Source organism: Plasmodium berghei (assembly GCF_900002375.2).
Source record: "Plasmodium berghei ANKA genome assembly, chromosome: 13".
NCBI lineage: Eukaryota > Apicomplexa > Aconoidasida > Haemosporida > Plasmodiidae > Plasmodium > Plasmodium berghei.
In genome coordinates, this window is record NC_036171.2 from 1,517,345 (window position 1) to 1,537,459 (window position 20,115).

Below are 20,115 nucleotides of genomic sequence, written 5' to 3' on the forward strand. Positions count from 1 at the left end.
ATGTTAAATTTATAAGTGTTTTTAAATTCTTCAAAAATAATGTGTTAGGAGAAAATATATTACGTAAATTTTTTTTTTGATATACTTTTATGGTTTTGTAAGTATTCTAATATGTATGCTCTTTTATTATTGTGAAAATGTTATTTTTTGTTTAAATTTCGTCTAATTATGAAATAGTATTATCCCCTAACAATGATATAACTTACCTAATATCTTCTTGATCTATATGTAAATATACGACATTCGTTCTAGCTAATTTGCAAAAAATAATTAAAAAAATAGTTAGTTAACTAGCTAAACAGTTAGAAAGTGATGAAAAATGAATAAAAGTTAAAAAACAAAAATAAAATAATGTGTTTTTCTAAATTATATAATTTTATTACTTATTTTATAATAATAAATATTTTAGTTCAAGCAAATACTGAAAATGAAGATATATTGAATAAAAATAGCGAAAAAAATGAGGAAATATACAAATATAAATTATATGGAGATATTGATGAATATGCATATTATTTTATGGATATAAATATAGGAACACCTGGGCAAAAACTTTCACTAATAGTAGACACTGGATCGTCTTCGCTAAGTTTCCCATGTTCAGAATGTAAAGATTGTGGGGTGCATATGGAAAATCCTTTTAATTTAAATAATTCATCAACGTCATCGATTTTATATTGTAATGATAATATTTGCCCATATAATTTAAAATGTGTAAAAGGAAGATGTGAATATTTACAATCTTATTGTGAGGGATCTCGAATTAACGGTTTTTATTTTTCGGATATTGTAAGGCTCGAATCGAACAATAATACTAAAAATGGAAACATAACTTTTAAGAAACATATGGGATGTCATATGCATGAAGAAGGGTTATTTTTACATCAACATGCGACGGGAGTATTGGGGTTAAGTTTAACAAAACCAAAAGGTGTACCGACTTTTATTGATTTATTATTTAAAAGTTCCCCTAAATTAAATAAGATATTTTCATTGTGTATTTCTGAATATGGAGGTGAACTAATTTTAGGGGGATATAGCAAAGACTATATTGTCAAAGAAGTTTCAATTGATGAAAAGAAAGATAATATTGAACATAATAAGAATGAAAATATTAATTCGATTAATAAATCGATTGTAGATGGTATACTTTGGGAAGCTATAACTAGAAAATATTATTATTATATAAGAGTCAAAGGATTTCAATTATTTGGTACAACTTTTTCTCATAATAACAAAAGTATGGAAATGCTAGTAGATTCTGGTAGTACTTTTACACATCTACCTGATGATTTATATAATAATTTGAATTTTTTTTTTGATATATTATGTATACACAATATGAACAATCCTATTGATATAGAGAAAAAATTAAAAATAACAAATGAAACGCTAAGCAACCATCTTTTATATTTTGATGATTTTAAATCTACACTAAAAAATATAATAAGTAGTGAAAATGTGTGTGTAAAAATAGCTGACAATGTACAATGTTGGAGATATTTAGAAAATTTACCAAATATATATATTAAACTATCTAATAATACTAAACTAGTATGGCAACCTAGTTCTTATTTATATAAAAAAGAATCATTTTGGTGTAAAGGACTAGAAAAACAAGTAAATGACAAACCTATTCTTGGATTGAGTTTTTTTAAAAATAAACAAATTATATTTGATCTTAAAAATAATAAAATTGGGTTTATTGAATCAAATTGTCCATCTAATCCGATTAATACAAGACCGAGAACTTTTAATGAGTATAATATAAAAGAAAATCATTTATTCAAACAATCATATTTTAGTTTATATGCCTTTTCCATAATTATTGCCTTAACATTTATACTTTACATTATCTTATACATTAAAAAGTTTATATGTTCCTATTACAACCCATTGCATGGATAAAACACTTCAACTGATTAAGCGAATGAGTAAACAATAGTGACAAGTAAATAAATAACATGGATATACACACACATTTGCGGCTTCATCTTTCGCACCTTTCGCGTGCTAACCAAAGTGACAATTTTTGGTGGTCACCATGTTATGTATATACAGTTGTATTTTTGTTTTTTTCACAAAATACTATTATCAATTGTTGTTTTTATATTTTATTATTATTCCACAATTGCATTATTGTTTGTGTATTATCATTGTTTTCTTTTTTTGTAACTGAAATGACTAGTTAAATTGTGATGTTTTATAAAATACAAACACTATTATCCCCTTTTTAATTATATATATATACTATATACGATTGGGCACCATTTAACGTTTCTTTAAAATAATTTACTATATATCCTAGAAATAGCTTTATTGATACTTTCATAATAAGTCATATTTTTTGTGCTTTCAATAAATGAAGTTAAAAATAATAGTAGTAATAATATACTGTGAATATGGGTAATGAAAGGTTGGCTAGGTATATATAAATTGTTGTTATGTTAATTCTTTAAATTTGAATCCAATTAATCAGGTTTCATCAATTGATTGTAAAAAATTATATATATATTTTTTTCGATTATGAATAAATAATATTATTATTTTAACAAATTTACTTACTATAATATGTGTTGAAATTTGAGTGAGGATATGTGTCGATTCGATACAACACTGGGTTGATGAATTTATTGTGAATATAAAGAATAAAAAAAAGTTAACAGCTGGTTATATTAATTAAAAATTTTTTAAAAACATGAATTTTTTTGTTAGGGATTTGCAAAGCGACTTCAGCTTATATATAAACGAAATTTATTTTTAGGGATAGTGAATATATGCATAAAAGAGGTAAGTACATGAAAAAATAAAATGTTATACATTTTTTGTTACAATATATTTAGAGCTATAAATACTGGAATAAAATTATGAAAAATAAATAATATATGCAAAGCCTTATGATATGTTATTAATCCTGAAAAAATAATATATACTACATATATGGAAACACCTATCAAATATGTGTATGTTTTTTCATTTTTCACAATGACTTTATATTAGATAAGTACATTATGAAAAATATTTATACCGTGTTGATGGACTAAACATATTTACCTTGTTTTGTAAGCAATTAAAATTTTTAAAAGAAATACTAAAGTTTTATTTTTTTAAAAAAACATAAAACGTCGCATGTATATGGTCATACATATTGTATGAATATAGTTCTTCTGAATTTTATATATTATGTTTTTTTAATTCACTATAATATAATATGAAATACGAAACAGTGTTCATTATATGCAACCTTTGCTTTTACTTTCAAAAAGCTTGGGGTATGTACCTAAATAATAATTCGCTTTTAAACAAAAAAAAAATAGTTTCATTATTCGATTATGGTAATTCAATTAAAAAAAATGAAGAAAATAATTTGGCTCGAAAAAGGTACATACTAGGATTAATTAATTCGTACAAGCGTGTTGATGGAAATTCAAAAAATGAAAAAAAATCGTCAAAAAAAAAAAATCGTCTATTTTTTCTACCAAATAATATAGATTCTATGAACCAAAGAAAAACAAGTGGATCGTTATTTTATCAGAATAATAACGAAATAAAAAAAACGAATAAAAATCGAAAAATTGGAAATAATAATACCAAAAATGTATTGAATGCAGAAAATTATAAAATTAATTTAACTGAAAAACCAATAATAGAAGAAGTTCCGAGAAATGTAAAAGGAAGACTTAATGAGTGGATTCATGAATTTGATCAAAATAATACATTAGGTTTTTTTCCAATTCTATTAGAAGAAATGTCTAACGAGCCATCACCACTTCAAATAGGATTTGAAGATTATATGCAATTTAATGGAGAAAATGTCGAAGATATATTTAAAAATATGACAAAAGAAGTTAAAATAAATGGTGAATCCAGAAAAATATTTGGTATGTGTTTTTTTAATCATAAAACTGGAGCATTAGCCCCATTAGGAGTATATGCAGAAATCAAAGATGTTACAAAAGTAGGAAATAATTTAGCAGTTAAAGGGTTGGTACGTGGGCGTGTTATTATTGATGAAATAATAAATCAAGAACCATGTATTTTAGGAAAAATATTACCTATAGAAGATAAAAAAGGCTTAATAGATACAGAAGAAAGTTTAAAAATAGTTGATGAAATTATTAGAATCCATGGACAATGTACTACTATGGAATCACACTTAATGGAACAATTAGATCAATCATTTGCATCTATGAATATTAAATTAAGAAATGATTTAAAAGAATCTATAGATGCAAAATTAGAAAAATTTCAAATTGATCCTTCAAATGTAGAACAAAAACAAGCTTTTATTCAAATTGCATCTTTTGCTGCTTTTGATTTCCATTTAATGATAGTTGATAGATATGATGCTCTTATGTTACAAAACTCAGAGGATAGATTAAGATTCGTACGTGATAAAATTAGACAAAAACAAAAACAACTAGCTATTATTAAAAATACGCCAAAAGAGAAATTACAAGAAATTCTAGAGCAAGTACAAAATATTAAAAATCAAAACATCCCCCCTCCGAATCTTCCAAAACCATAAGCGTTTGTGATTATTCTAAGAATTTTTTTTTCTGCATTTTTAACATATTAATATACTTATTACCTTGGGATTATATCAATGAGGTAGAAATGTGGGGAAAGGGAAACTAAATTTTCCATATGTTTTTTTAAGTCATAAAATTTAGGCACACAGATGGCTGAACGTACATGTATATTTATTTTATGAGAGGATTTATTTAAAATAATTTACTTCATATTAAATAAAGCTAAGACATTAATAAACAAAAATTAATATAATTATCCCCACACACAATATTCTACTTGTACATTTTTAATAAAACATAAGTATTATATATATATTATAGTTTTCTCTTTTTTTGTTTTATAAGAATATTTATTATATTTAATGAAAAAAATATATATCGTTAACACATTTTTGCATTTTTCTTATTTTTTTAATTTCTGTTTTCTTTTTTGGTGTATTATTTTTTTTAAGTTTTAATTTGTTCTATTTTTAATATTAAATTTAATTTCTAAAAGATAATACAATATTTTTATTTGTTTGATGTAAATTAAAATCTGTATATTCTAATTCTCTGATCATATAATTATAAGAAAAAAAATATACACATTTATGTGTTAGCTTAGCCATCAACAATATTATGGAACTTCAGGCAAACATCGAAATATGCATATCTTTATAAAAAGGAAAAGTTGTTCTGATTTATCTTAAAATATTTTTAAACTAATTTCACCCGTTTTTTTAGTATAAATATAAAAAATAATTTAATAATATATATGTATCATTTTATTTTATTTTATTTTATTTTTTCATTACACATATTTATTACGTTACCCCAAAATATGCAATAGCAAGTTGAATAGTACTCCTATATAATAATTTTTTAGCCCGGCATACATTCCCCATTTTATTTCCAGTGACGAAATATTGATATATATATATATTTTTTTTTTTCCCCTTGGATATATTAATTTTAATATAAACTATAACCTTTGTATACACTCAAACAAATCATGTGTAATTTTTCCAACTCTCATACATATGCATATATAAAGGCTCCATAAAAAATAGACAGAAACAGAAATAAAAATATTATCAATAAAACTGTGAATACAAAATTATTAAAAATAGTATATTATAGATTAGACTTTTATATACATAAAATGAACTTTCGATTTCAAAATAACAAATGCACACACAAAATTCTTAGAAATCCATTCTATGGAATTAATATTTTTGAATTTTAGGAACAGTTTTCTTAAAAAAACAAATATGATGATTTGTTCAAATAAATATGTACATAAAAAAATTCTACATTTTTATAATTCAACTTTTTTAATGTAATTTCTTTTAACGTATTTTTCTATAACCATAAAGAAGTTTAATATTCACCTATTGTACATATATATATTAATAGGATAATGCTATTACTTTATTTTATTTTCATCCGCTGTAGAGGATATGCATTATTGGTGCGATATATATGTTTATGAAAAAAAGGAAAAATTATATAATAAAATGCTAAAAAAGCAATTAAGTTTCCTTTTTGCGTTTTATATGGATATGTGAAAATAATGAAATATTATGCGCTTAAATGTATGTAAATACATGCATAAGTATTTCCAATTAAGGTAATTAATTTTGTTCATATAAATTATTCCCAGACATTATTATTTTCTATTTTGTTCATAATTTTTATTTTTTTTTATTATTTTTTAATATTTTTTTTACATTCTAGAAAAATATGTACATATATATATGCATATAAAAAAAAATAAAATAAAAATATGCACATGAAATAAAAAAAAATAAAAATTCACTAATTAGCAATATGGTGTGTACATGTAATTTCCCATATAGATATACAACAATGTTTCAATTTCCAATTTAATATTCTTCTGTTTTAAAATATTTAAATATCAGTAAAAAAACAGTTAATAAAATAACTTGCGTAATATATAACTTTATTATATATTTAGGTATACATACAATAATAGTATTATAATATACACATACAATTTTGTAAAATTTTAATCAAACTAAAAAAAAAAAAATAATAATTAGTGAAATATAACACATGTTATGTTTGTGTATATTTGAGAAAGCGAAATATTTTATTCAGATAATATTATATATATATATATCCATGTGTGTGTATTTAAATATGTCCTAAATAAAATAAATTCAATGTTTTAATTTATCATTTTTTTGTCTATCCATTAAATAAATAAATATATATATATATATATATTATATTACGATTTTTTATTTTATTAGTATATATTTTCTTAGTTATACATATCATAATTTTAAAAAATAAAAAAATATAATTTTTTTTTGACTACTTTTAAATTATTGATTCTTGTGAAAAATGTTTTTTACTTATGTTGTTCGTCCTGGTGAAGCCCCCGAAGGCCGAGGGCCACAATTTGAGCCATTTTGGGACTTTTTTATGAATTTTAATTTACGTGTTGGGTTTTTAATCCAATTTATTTCATATACTTTGTTAGTTTGTTCGATAACACTTATAGGAAAAAACCCATTAGGTATTTTAAACTTTTTAAGAGCACTACCAGGAACTGTTGGAAATGCACCAATGCCTTTAGTGTTTTTGAGCATAGGAGGGTTTTTGTTAGGAACTCTTCTAATTATGTCCTTCTTACAATTGACCGAAGATGATAGCAGGCATGAACAAATATTTAAATGTGCCATTACATACTATTCATTTGTTATATTTCTATGTTAATAATATTTTTTTTTATTTATTTATTTTTGCAGTATTAAACAATCAAGAGGTTACAGAGCAGGAACTAAATTTTTATTACAAGCAACATCTATGGGTATGCACACATTAAAGAAATATATTCACTTAATTATTTATGTTTGTTCATGATTTTATTTCAACTGAAAGTGGAATATGAATACAAATAGGTGTCATTTATTTGATAGAGTATTGATTGTTCATATTTCAATTGCAAACATATTTAATTAAATGTTAACATGACGATATAATTATTTTATATTCACAGGAACTGTATCATGGAGTTTGTCTTTAATATGTTTAATGGCATCCTCATATTATTTTGATGATCCATGGATGGAAGAAAAGATTGGTGCTGGTTCTTCATGGATTTTATATTTCAGCTCAAGATTGATCGATGCATTTTGTTTATTTTTATATGGATCTGGATGTTTCTTTTTAGAAGTATATCATTCTGAAGGAGCAGGCGAAGCTTGGGGATGGTTATGTGGAATGTGCTTTATAGCAACTTCTTTTGTTGAGGTATTAGCTTTAACATTATACAATTCTCCAATTTTTGAATCCTTAGATTGGTTTTATTGTGTATTTTTGGGTGTAAGCTTGGTCGCTAGTTCAATTTGGGGAATTTTATTTGAACCTATAAGCCACAGATATGATGTGAAATTAACACAAAGCGCTATGAGAAATGAATATTACAAATCTAGAAATGCCATGGCATATTATGGCCCTGCTGTTGTAACTGCAAATGGAGAGCTTGACATTGAAGCATCAACTGAAAATGCAACGACGTGCAAATAATTTTAAAATTGTCTAAAAGAGGGAATGCTCACATTTTCAATCATTACTAAACTATTAGTTTGTTTCAGATAATATAGCACCCATATATAAATATATATATGTATATGTGTGTGCAAATAAATATGAAACTTTATTATATTAAAAGTAGGGACAAAAAAATTTCAATATCCACAAGCATACATGTTTTTTTTTTTTTTATGTAACAATATTTCGAAAATGTATAAAAAAAATGGGAAAAAGTAAAAGTTATTTATATTATGAAAAAAAAAGTATTTATGCTCGCAAAAAAAGTTGCAATGTAAAATATAGGAGGATTAACTAGTAATAATAAGAAAAAGAAGCGATGGAAAAAAATATAAAATAAAATGTTATTCTTGTTTGCATATACAAAGTATATGTAACTGTATAGATTGAAGAAATGAAACAATCTTAATTGTTTGATAGGGATAATTTATTGTTATGTGTTTTTACGTATATATATATATATATATATATATGAATATAGTCCCTTACATTTGATAATGCACATATTTATGTGTGTGTACATATTTGTTTGGACTTATGCACATATTTCTATCGATAATTTTATAATTTGTAGTTTTTCATGACATTTTAATTTTTTTTTTCCCTTTTTTTGTGTGCGCGTCATTTTTCTATTAAATTTTTCATCAATTTTAACATTTCATTAGTTATAATTTAATTTAAATTAATTCATTGTTAAAAAGGGAAAAGCATATCACAAGGGTGTAAACAAAAAAAATGAAATGATTGTGTGGAAAACAATTTTGATTTGTTTTGAAACTACACAAATATAATATACAAGTGTAGAAAAATGTACTAAAAATAAAAAAAAAAATAAATAACATCAGTTGTTATATTAGTGTGGATTGATAAATCGAGACAGGGTTTTATAAAACTCGAAAAATATATTTGATTAGTTATGCAAAATATATCTATATATATTTTATGAATGTGCGGATTGGTTATCAATTAAGTTTGATCTTAAAATCGTGCCCTTTATTGTAGTTATATATATTCCCCTTCGTTATCTAAATGTTTCAAATTTTTTTTTATTTGAGTAAGAATTATATCAATAGATGGCAAATTTGGGACAGATAATGGCATTTCTGAATTTTTGAAAATTTGTTTAATTAGCTGTTGATATCGTGTAAAATGTAAAAGTATTTTTGTATTAAGGGTTTTTAATATATTTATAGAATTAACACGATTTGAAAAAGATTTTAAAATTTCTTGCTCTACAGTTTTAAGCAATTCTTTCCATTTATTAGTAAAAAACAAAGCAGTACTTTCCATTAATTGAATATCTATTTGTGATAATATATTAACATTGTTGTTAGAATAATTATTTATGCTATTACTGGTTATATCATTTATATTTTGTTCTTCAATATTTTCAAAAATATGTTCATGCTTAGAAACAAAAAAAATTATATCCTTAATATATTTATTTAATTGTAAATCGATATAATAGGATATATTCTTTTCGATAAGTTTCTCAAAAGGATTTATTTTGTCTTCATTGATTTTGTTATTTTTTAAAATGGTTATAATGTGATAATAATTGTTTATTAGAAATAATAATTGATCATTTGTATTTTGGAAATTATTTGATAAATTTAATAAAACGTTTATGATCATATTTTCAAAATTTGAAATAAAATTATTTAAATGTACATATTTATTTATTAGTTCATTATGTATTTCTTCTTCTATATATTTAATATAGCTTTTTCCTTTTGCATTAAACAACGCTTCGCTATTCGGTTTTCTGTTTTGGCACTCTTTTTCTAACCCATTTTCTGAACCATTTTCTGAGCCATTTTTTGATCCATTTTTTGGCCCATTTTCATTTGTTTGTTTCCCTTCTGAGCATTTCTTTCGAAACATGAACTCATAGTCATATGCAAGTTTATTTAAAATAATTAAAGATGAATAAAAATCAGAAAAGGATTTTGTAATAGAATGCACATCAGGTTTAATATGAGTTGGCAGTAAAGGGTTAGACAGATTTGTTGATTTTTTTGGGGTTATATCATTGATTTCTTCATTATTATATATGTTATTGGTTTTTAGTTCAGTATTATATTGGGGAGTGATATAAACTTGGTTATGTTCATTAATATTGGTTTCTGTTTTTATTTCACCTAATTCATTTTTAGGATTTCTAACTTTTTTTTCATCATATATTTGTACAAACTTGTTTTCAATATTATTTATTGGGAATGATGTAGTAACTTGGGTCCGATATAATAAATCATATACTGTTTTTTTATTTTGAATTTGATTTTGATCTAATTTAGTAAATTCTAGGTTGTCAGGATTAATAGTAATAATAATAGATTTATAATTTTCATTTATAATATAATGTATTTTGTTCCAAACAATATTTTGTATTTTTTCAACAAATTCATATAATGATAAAATATGTCTATTCTTTATTATATAAGCATTATATATATTAATTATATAAATAATAAAAAGAGAAATAAAATCAAATGTTGTATTTATAAAGTTAATAAAATAATTAAAACATAGTGATATAGTTTTAGAATATATTTCTAAAAATAAAAAATCTATATTTTCATAATTTTTAAAAAAATTTAAAATAAATATATATTCGCTTGTTCCTGTATCTATAAATAATTTATTTATTAATTTATAAATGTGCTCAAAATAATAGATTGTATTATTAGATATAGAAATCGTTGATATTGAGTTATGTTCATTACTTCCTTTTTGTTTATCATTGTTTAAATTTTTAAAAAATACATTTTTTATATCATCTAATACATTATGCCTATTATTTAGTAAAAAAAAATTTTCACTTTTATCGCTTATATTCTTATTTTTGAAACTAAATCCAAACATATCCATCATTTTATTTTTTGCAAAAACAATACTTGAACTCCCTACTTCACCAATTCCTATAATACTAGAAGTGAATATTCCGGATCCATCATTTTGTGCGTAATTTTTCGAACAGTTTTGCGAGTTGTTGATTTGGGTTGCATCGACAAAACTAAAGGATGATTGTATCGTTGTATCGTAATTCGTAGAGCAATTGTTTGCATTTCCTAAATTATTATTGTGTTTATCTTGGAAATATAATGGTGAACATTTTCCAATTGTTGTATCACTATTAAAGTGGATTTGTTTGCCAATAAAATTGGAAATATATGCTTTAAATAAATTATAGTATGTTTTATTTAAAATAGTAATGTATTTCTTAATTATATATGTATATGCATTTTTATTATTATTATATAAAAAGGTATTAAGTATATGATATTTAATTAAATTTTTCTGAATAATATATATACTAGTTTTTTTATTTAATATATCATTTAATTGTGAAAGAAAAAAATTATATATTTTATTAGTTGCTTTATATTTGAGTTTTTCTAATTCATTATAAGATGCATTAATACTTGGATATGAATCATATAAACAATGTCTACAATTTTCTATTTTTTTATTTAAAATATGAATATTTTTAATAAACATATCATCTATTTCATTATTAGTTATATCATTAGTTAATTGTGGGGTTATCAAAATTATTTTAATATATACATTTAATAATTCAAGAATTTGTTTTCTATTTTGAATTTTATCATCCAGATTGTTTGTTAAATTTTCTATATTTTTAATACCATTCGAAATGTCTTTTATATTATTTTTATATTTATTTAATATTATATCTATATCATTATATGCATTATTACATTTTTCTATTTCGTCATAGGTTTTATTTATTTCATCATTTTCTTTAACCAGTTTCTTTAATATTTGTTCTGTATACATATAAAAATTTTTATTTGTAATTTTTTCATAGTCTTTAAGTTTATCATTTTCTATTTCCTCTTTTTTGGAATTTTTAAAATCATTCACAATTTCAGTTTCTTTCTTTTTTTCATTTAAAATTTCTCCTTTTTCAATATCATCAATTTTTATTTTACTATAAAAATTACAGTTGTTTTGTACATAAATATTTTCAAATGCTTTCAACACTTGTGGGTTGCCCTTGAATTTTTTGATCAAATTACTCAATTCCTCATATTCCATTTCTTTCCAAATGCATAACTTATTCATTTCCTATTTTGTAAACATTCACCAATTTGTGTTTTATTTTTCCCATTATCTTAAACAAAATTTTTGTATCACAAATCAAAATGGGTAAAGGAAAAGATGTGAAAAGAAAAATGAAAAAAGAAAAATGAAAAAAGAAAAATGAAAAAAGAAAAAATTATATCTTTTGTGATCTTTTAAAATATTTATTGTGCCTTATGAATACAAATTAAAAAAAAAAAATAAATAAATAAATAAATATATATATATATATTGCATATTATACAAGATTGTGAAAAATAATAAAAATTGCAGAAATAGCGAAATAGTATTTTTTTGATATTTATTAAAACAATTTTTTTTACATATTTACAAAAAATTAGAGAAAACATTTTTAAAATAATTTGAGCATATCACGAAAGTAGCCATTTTGCATTTTTCTGGTTTTGAAAAATACTCAAAATATTTGTGGGCATAAATTTAAGTCAGTTCTACAAATTAAGTACTAAATAGTAGTAAGCAAGAAGTTTCGATTTGTTTCCTTTTTGTTTTCCATTTCCTTTACATGCTTTTGTGAAATTAGATATAATATAATGAAGAATAATGGTGAAATAGCAAAAAGAAAGGATGGGAAAAAAAAAGTTTACGATCCTGTAATAAGTAAGTTGAAAAAAGAAAAGAAAAAAAAAAAAAAGTTGGAAAAAAAAAAAAAAAAATTGAAGGAAAAAAGTAAAAATAATGAAATATATTCTGATAAAAAGAGCAATAATAAAAGTGACAGTGACATAAGCGACGAGTTGATTGTTAATTTTGATTTAGTAGACCCAGATAATATATATAAAGATAACATAAAAATTTTGTTAAAAAATTCAGAACTATATAGTAATATAAAATGTTTTGAAGAATTAACACATATAATATGTGAACAACAAAATATTGGGAAGTTTGTGTGCATATCAAATGAAAATGAAAATGAAAATGAAAACAACTTAATCAGCTTTGCAACGATTATAAACTTAAATCAATATAACGAATTAATAAGTTTAAAAGAGTTTTTTATAAATAAAATTGAAAAAATAAATAAAAATATTGAACTTGAAGAAAATCGTAAACAAATTAAAATGTTACTCGAAAACAAAAACTTAAATATTGGATTATTAATTAGCAATAGAATAATAAATTGCCCTATATGTTTAATTCCACTAATCCATAAAAATATAGGCGAAGATATTATATGGTCTCAAAATATTGACGATTTAGATCAAAATGAAAAAAAATTTTATTTTTTCGATTATATTTTATTTTATACTAAAGCTTATAAAAATGTAAATAACAATGATCAAATTATTTTTTTTAATTTTGAAGAAGAACATTTTTTTAAACATAAGTTGTACTACTTCATGTGGAATAACAATAATATTAAAAAATTTTATGAAATAGAAAATGAAAAAAATAAAGAAGCTAATTATAAAGAATTTGTTATAGTTTTTATTATACCATATTCAAAATATCAACAAGTTTCAGAAGAACTTCAAAATTCAATTTAATGTCTACATTTTGAATTTCAGAATATTTTATATTCCTTTTTCATCATTTTGTTATTTGTATTTTCACGATTATTGCGATCTTTTTTAATTTGAATATTCATTTGCTAATTCAAATAGTGTAAAACCATTTCATGAAATTGCAAAAGATGAAAACGATTTACTGAAAAGTGTTTTAATCTTTATTACTTTGGTTTTGTATTGGCATATTTCCAATACAAATTAATGTATATTGATCATCTCCTTTTTTTTTTTTTTTTTTTTCTTCTTTATAATATTGGATTTCTTTATTTTCATGAATATATGATAAAATAAAATCGTCCATATATTTCGAAATATGTTTTGCTTTTGATCCAAATTGAATAGCTTTTTTTTTAAAAAACATAACATTTTTAAATTTTAAAAAATATATCGACATTCTTAAAATCCATTTACTAATTTTATAATTATTTATAGATGTATATAATTTATAATGTTCATCTAAATTGTTTAATAGGTAATTGAATTTTATTTCAATATTATTTTTATCATTATTTATCAGTTTTTCATTAATTTGAGAATAAATTAAATTATTATTTTTATTTTCACATAAGTTTATAATATTTATCGGTTTTTCAACAATTTGAAACGGAATAGAAAACAAAAAATTTATTAAATTTATATCTAAATATGGATAGAAGACATATTGTTCACAATTATTTGCATATGTAATTATTCTATCGTCTCTATATAAGTTTCTAATCCATAATCTTTTTATATCTTTTATCATTTCTTTTAATTTATAATTGATTTTTTTTAAGTTCCCATTTTCTTGGATTTTATTATTTTGTCTATAATACCCACCATATAACTCATCAGCTCCACTTCCAATTATAAGCATTCTATGTTTACAATAGCAGTTTGTTTCTTTTTGTTTTTCCGTTTTTGATAAAACCAATCCATTACATTTTATATACAACTCTTTACTCAAATACTTTAAATTGTCTTCCTCGTGTTTTATATCATTATTTAAATATATTTTATTATTATTATTTTTATTTTTTTCGGTTTTTGTTTTTTTACATAATAAATTTCTTATTTGTTCTTCACTATTTTTATTGTTTGAATTTAAATTTGCTTTTTCGATCTGTATAAAATTATTTACAAAATCGTTGTTTAGACAAAGATCTGGATTATTTTGTTCAATTTTTGTATTATCATTTTCATGCACATTTATCAAACTGTTTTCCTTTGTTTTGTTCATTTTTCTCAATTCTTTATTAAAATTAATAAATAAATTGTCTATTTCTTGATAGTTATATAATCTTTCTTTATGCACAATGCAGTTATAATATATATCAAAATTTATTAATACTTTTTTTTTTTTTACAAACAAATAAATAATATCTTTTCCTGTTTTAGGATCCACATGGATTTGATACATACCAGTGTATTTGTTTTTGTCATTTTGATTTTGAATATTATTATTAATTGAAGAAATATTTTTTGTTTGAAATGTCGAATTTTCAATATAGTGTATAATATAATTTCTGTTAATTTCTTCATTATTTATATTTTTTTTTAAAAAATATTCTTTATAATATATATATCTTAATTTTCTACAACATAATGAACATGATTTATGAACACAATTAAAGTTCATTTTAAATTCACATATACTACATTTATTATTTGATTTATTTTCTTTCATTTCTTTATTTAAATTAATTGTGTAACCATTTTCTTTTTGTGTTTTTAATTTTTTTAAATCCTCTTTTTCCATATTTATATTAAGAAAAGGCAAAACTTTTTTTTTTATACATTTCCAATCAAGAGTACTAAAAAAATTAGGAGAAAAAATATATCCATTTTTTATATTTGAAAAAAATAATGCAGAAGATATATTATAATCCATTATAGAATTATTTGGAGCCATAATAAAATAAATAATTTTTTCATATTTAATAAGATCTTGAGGTTGTACATCTATTAATAATAATCTAATATCATATTCTGGAAACATTTTATTTATATGCTCATAAGAAATTAAACATGTATATCTATCTATAGCATTTTCATCAAAACATATATTAATTAATTCTATATATCCATTTTTATATATACTAAAAAAATTATGTATAGTAATTATAGATAATAACATAGAATCGACACTTCCTGAAAATAAGATTGCAATTGATTTATTTGAAAAAGAGGATTGTGTATTATTTTTATATGTGCATGAATTGATGTCATTTTGTTTTTTTTGAGAATTATTCGAGTTTAAAAAAATTTGTATTTTTCTTTTAATAACAGAATTTAACAACTTTAAATATAAGTTAACAAAAATGTTATTTAATTTTATTTCTGATAATATATGTTGAAAAAATTCTTGATTTTTTGGATTGTCTTTTATTTGGTTACATAACATTTCAATAATAATATTTAATTGGGATATTTCTAATTCATGATTTGTGTTGGAAAAAAGAAATATATTTTTTTTAAAAAAATTTATTATATTTTCAAAACTATCTTTTAATGGTATTTGTTTGTCATCCCATTGATACTCTTCTGTGTATATGCAATTGTCTTTTTTGATCTTTTCAAATAAAACTTCACAATTTTTACGAAAATATATTTTATATATATTATATGGTGTTATATTAATCCCTATTTTATCATTTATTGGAATATTACCTTTATCATATTTTTGATCAAAATTTAAACATTTTTCCTTATCATATATTAAATGGTTACTATTTTCGAATAAATTCACATATTTATTTATAGAGTTATCGTTAAATATATATTCATTTTTGTTTATATTAATATAGTTAAAATTATAATGAATAAAAGGATTATACATATTTGTTAATATTAAACTTGTTTGTTCATAAAAATATATAAATGATTTCATACCAAACTGATCATTAAAAAAATACATGTTTATTTGTTTATCTTTTTCATATTCAATATAAATTAAAACAAAACTTCCTTCGATATTTTTCAAACAATCTTTAAGATTAGTTTTTATGTTACCGCTATTTTTAATATAATTATATAAACCCTTTACACAGTTGTCCTTATTTTTATTTATCTCGAATTTATCATTTTGTCCATTATTTCTATAATTAAAGAAACCATGTATCAGCAATATATTTTTATTCTTTATTTTATATGCTTTAATTGAAGAAGTGTTGTTATCATTATCATTTTTATTTTCAACTTGTTGATATGAAGTGTTTTCTATATTTTCAAAATATATTTGAGATCCATATAAGTGTATATTTATTTTATTTGATGATAAACTTCCAGTTGGCATATCTAATTCACAATTTACTGAATATAAATCATTGTGACTGTTTTGTTTGTATAAATGTGGAATTAAAAAAGTTTCTACATATTTTTCTGTTAATATATATTTATCCTTTTTATTATCTAAATCCACATTATTTTGTTCTAAAAAATGATCAGAAAATATTTTTGCAATTTTATTACATACCTTTTCATTTCCCCCTGAAATTCGTACTAAAAAATTTCTCATTTTAATTATTTTGTATTAATAAGTTTAAAACAAAAAAATTATCCAAAACTATTTTATATATTCATCTTTTTATATAAATACATAATATATATTCTACGCTTGCGATATTGCTCATAAAACTAAAACAATTGTAAATATCAAAATAAATTACTCATAAATGGAATACAAAAAAAACAATTATTTATTATATCAATTTTTTTTGTAAAATAAAATTTATAACCACAAAATTTGGACACTCCCCCATTGGCCATGCATGTATACTTATTTGTGACAATAGAAATGAAATCAAAAAATAGAGAAAAAATAAATAAAAAAAAAAAGTGATAAAATGAAAACGAAACTTATTTCGAATTATTCTATAATAGCAAATAAAATGATGTTGAATTTTAGTCATCATTTATATATTGTAATGAAAAATAATAATTTATTAAAATAGATTAAAAAAATGTTTTCTATATATGCGAATATATAATATAATATTTTAATTTTATTTAATTGTTCTTTAGCTAGGTTGAGCAAATTTATTTGTTATCATAACAAGTTGGATATATATTGCTTATTCATTATTTTTTGAAATATTTTTACAAATTTATTTTCTTATCTTTTAAATATAAAGAATATTTTTAAAACCACGAATGTTGCCATAATTTATAGTCAATAAAATTAGAAAACTATACACATAAAAATATGGATTGGATGTATATAAATATTTGTATGTTTAGCTATTTATTCTGAAATTTGATGTAATTAGTGATAATTAAAACAACAAATAAACAAAAGAAAAAAAATAAATGAATAAATATAATCATATAGAAATTTAAGGGAAACTAATAAATAATTATATGCTGATTATTTAATCATATACTATTTTAATATTTTTTTGTTCCAAAATATTTTTTTAATTTTCTTGAATTTCCATATATCAAGGAGGTAACATATTGTTTGTTATGAGTTACACCAATGTAAACTCATATAAATTTTTAATGGTAGATTTTTTTTTTACATTTTAAATAAAAATATGCAAAAATTTTTACAAAAAAATGGATTTTTATATAACATTTTTACACATTAATGGGTTATTTATATTTTCATCATCCTTTTGAATTCTTAACATATAAAAATTGCATATATCCATTAATTTTATAAAAATAAAAAAGCCTTAAAAATTGTATATTTAAAGTATAACCCTATTCACAAAAGACATAACATATTTTATTACCCTTTATAATATATGCCGATATATACATGACTATATAATATATTTTTTTTTAACATTTGAAAAATTGTATTATTCATAAGAATGAAAAAGGAAACAAATTCATTAAAAAATACTTTTCTTTTAAAGGTACAAAACACTGTAAGTATTCCATATATTTTTTTTTTATTTGCATTTATTATATTTTTGATTTTAAAAAATAGTGTAAAATGATCTACGCTTGAAAAGCTGAAAAATAATACATTTTGTAAGCCCATATATATATGCACTTATAAAATATGAACATTAAATAATAAACTTTTCATTCAAATATATCGGTTTTTTCACCTCATGAAATTGAGGAATATTTTAGTATATGTGTATATTCATAGACATATGTGGTATGTATTAATATTTTAGCTACTTTGTTTGATAATTCCATATTTATTTGCATAAACAAAATTGTGAATAAAAAATAAGAACAAGGCTTTTGTTATTATGCAAGAAATATTCAGTATTAAAAATATTTTATGAATATTTGAATTCAAAATTTTTCGAAAAATATCCTATTAAGTATACTTAGCATTTTAGTAAATTTTTAATCTATTTATACATAGTACACTTTTATAATATAAGAATGATACATCTATAAAATAACCCACAATTAATAATATACTCATAAGGCATATAAAATAAAATAGAATACAGAAATAACAAGTAGCGAAATACACGCATTATATATACACCTTATGAGCATACATAAGACTAATATCAATTACTTTAAGAATAAATATATTTCCAAATTTTTATTTATTATCACTATTATATTTTTATGTATTTTTTATTGCTTAAACTAGACAAAATATTAGTCAAAAATATTTTTGTATTTTCTTACATTCGTACTTTCATTTTCATATGCACACATATATATATTCTATATATTTCAAGGCATACATGATATTTATGTTTTTTTTTAAGCCTTTTTTTACTTTATTATTAATGCAGAATTTTTTAATAAGAATTTATTATTATTTTTTTATATTTTTATTTATTTGCATTTAATAAATCCAATTGTTTGTTAAATGTTAAATTCGTTTGGATTTAATATATTTCTTGTTAGACACTTAAAAAGGAAATATAATTTATGGCATTATAAAATTTTTGTATTTTCAAAAGCTTAATTTATTTAATAAATTCAGGAGTTAAAAATTTAAGAAAGATAATATATTATATATTATGTGCGTATCATATTGCTTAAATATTTATTTATATTTTTTTTTTTCATTATATTACATATATGCTACACACGCTAAAAGTATACTTATGCTCATATATTATTTATCTACTATTTCGTTCATTAATTATTCACTCATTTATTTGTTTATCAATACATAAATTTATATTAGCTTATTAATATACTTATTAAAATTTTATCCTTTATTAATTCTCATATTTGTTTGGTATCTTTTCATAATATTTATGATTATTTTATTCGTTACTTATTTGGCACCAACTTGTTTAAGGATTTTTTTTTTACAATCATAGCTTTATTATTCTTATGTATCACACAAATATTTGTATACATATAAATAATTTCTTTAGGTTTTAAGCCAATTTATTTTTATTGTTTATATATTTTGAATCATTAATGCATTTATGCTATTCACAAATATGTTATCATATAAAATGTGTTAAATG

General features: G+C 21.3%; 6 protein-coding genes across 6 annotated transcripts; 4 read left to right on the forward strand and 2 right to left on the reverse strand.

Annotated features, from left to right (window-relative positions):
* Nucleotides 1–351: 351 nt before the first annotated feature.
* On the forward strand, nucleotides 352–1,908 carry PBANKA_1338700 (plasmepsin V, putative; the record flags this gene model as incomplete). Its single annotated transcript, XM_034567002.1, has 1 exon — nucleotides 352–1,908. One exon carries the CDS (start codon nucleotides 352–354, stop codon nucleotides 1,906–1,908), a length of 1,557 nt encoding a protein of 518 aa, XP_034423543.1.
* Nucleotides 1,909–3,211: 1,303 nt separating this feature from the next.
* PBANKA_1338800 (conserved protein, unknown function) lies at nucleotides 3,212–4,528 on the forward strand (the record flags this gene model as incomplete). Its single annotated transcript, XM_034567003.1, has 1 exon — nucleotides 3,212–4,528. The coding sequence occupies one exon, from the start codon at nucleotides 3,212–3,214 to the stop codon at nucleotides 4,526–4,528; it is 1,317 nt and encodes a 438-aa protein (XP_034423544.1).
* A 2,353-nt stretch (nucleotides 4,529–6,881) lies between these two features.
* PBANKA_1338900 (glideosome associated protein with multiple membrane spans 1, putative) lies at nucleotides 6,882–8,069 on the forward strand (the record flags this gene model as incomplete). Its single annotated transcript, XM_034567004.1, has 3 exons — nucleotides 6,882–7,195; nucleotides 7,289–7,350; nucleotides 7,540–8,069. The coding sequence occupies 3 exons, from the start codon at nucleotides 6,882–6,884 to the stop codon at nucleotides 8,067–8,069; spliced, it is 906 nt and encodes a 301-aa protein (XP_034423545.1).
* A 1,026-nt stretch (nucleotides 8,070–9,095) lies between these two features.
* Nucleotides 9,096–12,155, reverse strand: PBANKA_1339000 (vacuolar protein sorting-associated protein 52, putative; the record flags this gene model as incomplete). Its single annotated transcript, XM_034567005.1, has 1 exon — nucleotides 9,096–12,155. One exon carries the CDS (start codon nucleotides 12,153–12,155, stop codon nucleotides 9,096–9,098), a length of 3,060 nt encoding a protein of 1,019 aa, XP_034423546.1.
* A 596-nt stretch (nucleotides 12,156–12,751) lies between these two features.
* Nucleotides 12,752–13,705, forward strand: PBANKA_1339100 (protein BCP1, putative; the record flags this gene model as incomplete). The annotated part of the gene is made up of 1 exon (XM_034567006.1): nucleotides 12,752–13,705. The coding sequence occupies one exon, from the start codon at nucleotides 12,752–12,754 to the stop codon at nucleotides 13,703–13,705; it is 954 nt and encodes a 317-aa protein (XP_034423547.1).
* Nucleotides 13,706–13,877: 172 nt separating this feature from the next.
* Nucleotides 13,878–17,222, reverse strand: PBANKA_1339200 (conserved Plasmodium protein, unknown function; the record flags this gene model as incomplete). The annotated part of the gene is made up of 1 exon (XM_034567008.1): nucleotides 13,878–17,222. The coding sequence occupies one exon, from the start codon at nucleotides 17,220–17,222 to the stop codon at nucleotides 13,878–13,880; it is 3,345 nt and encodes a 1,114-aa protein (XP_034423548.1).
* Nucleotides 17,223–20,115: the final 2,893 nt, after the last annotated feature.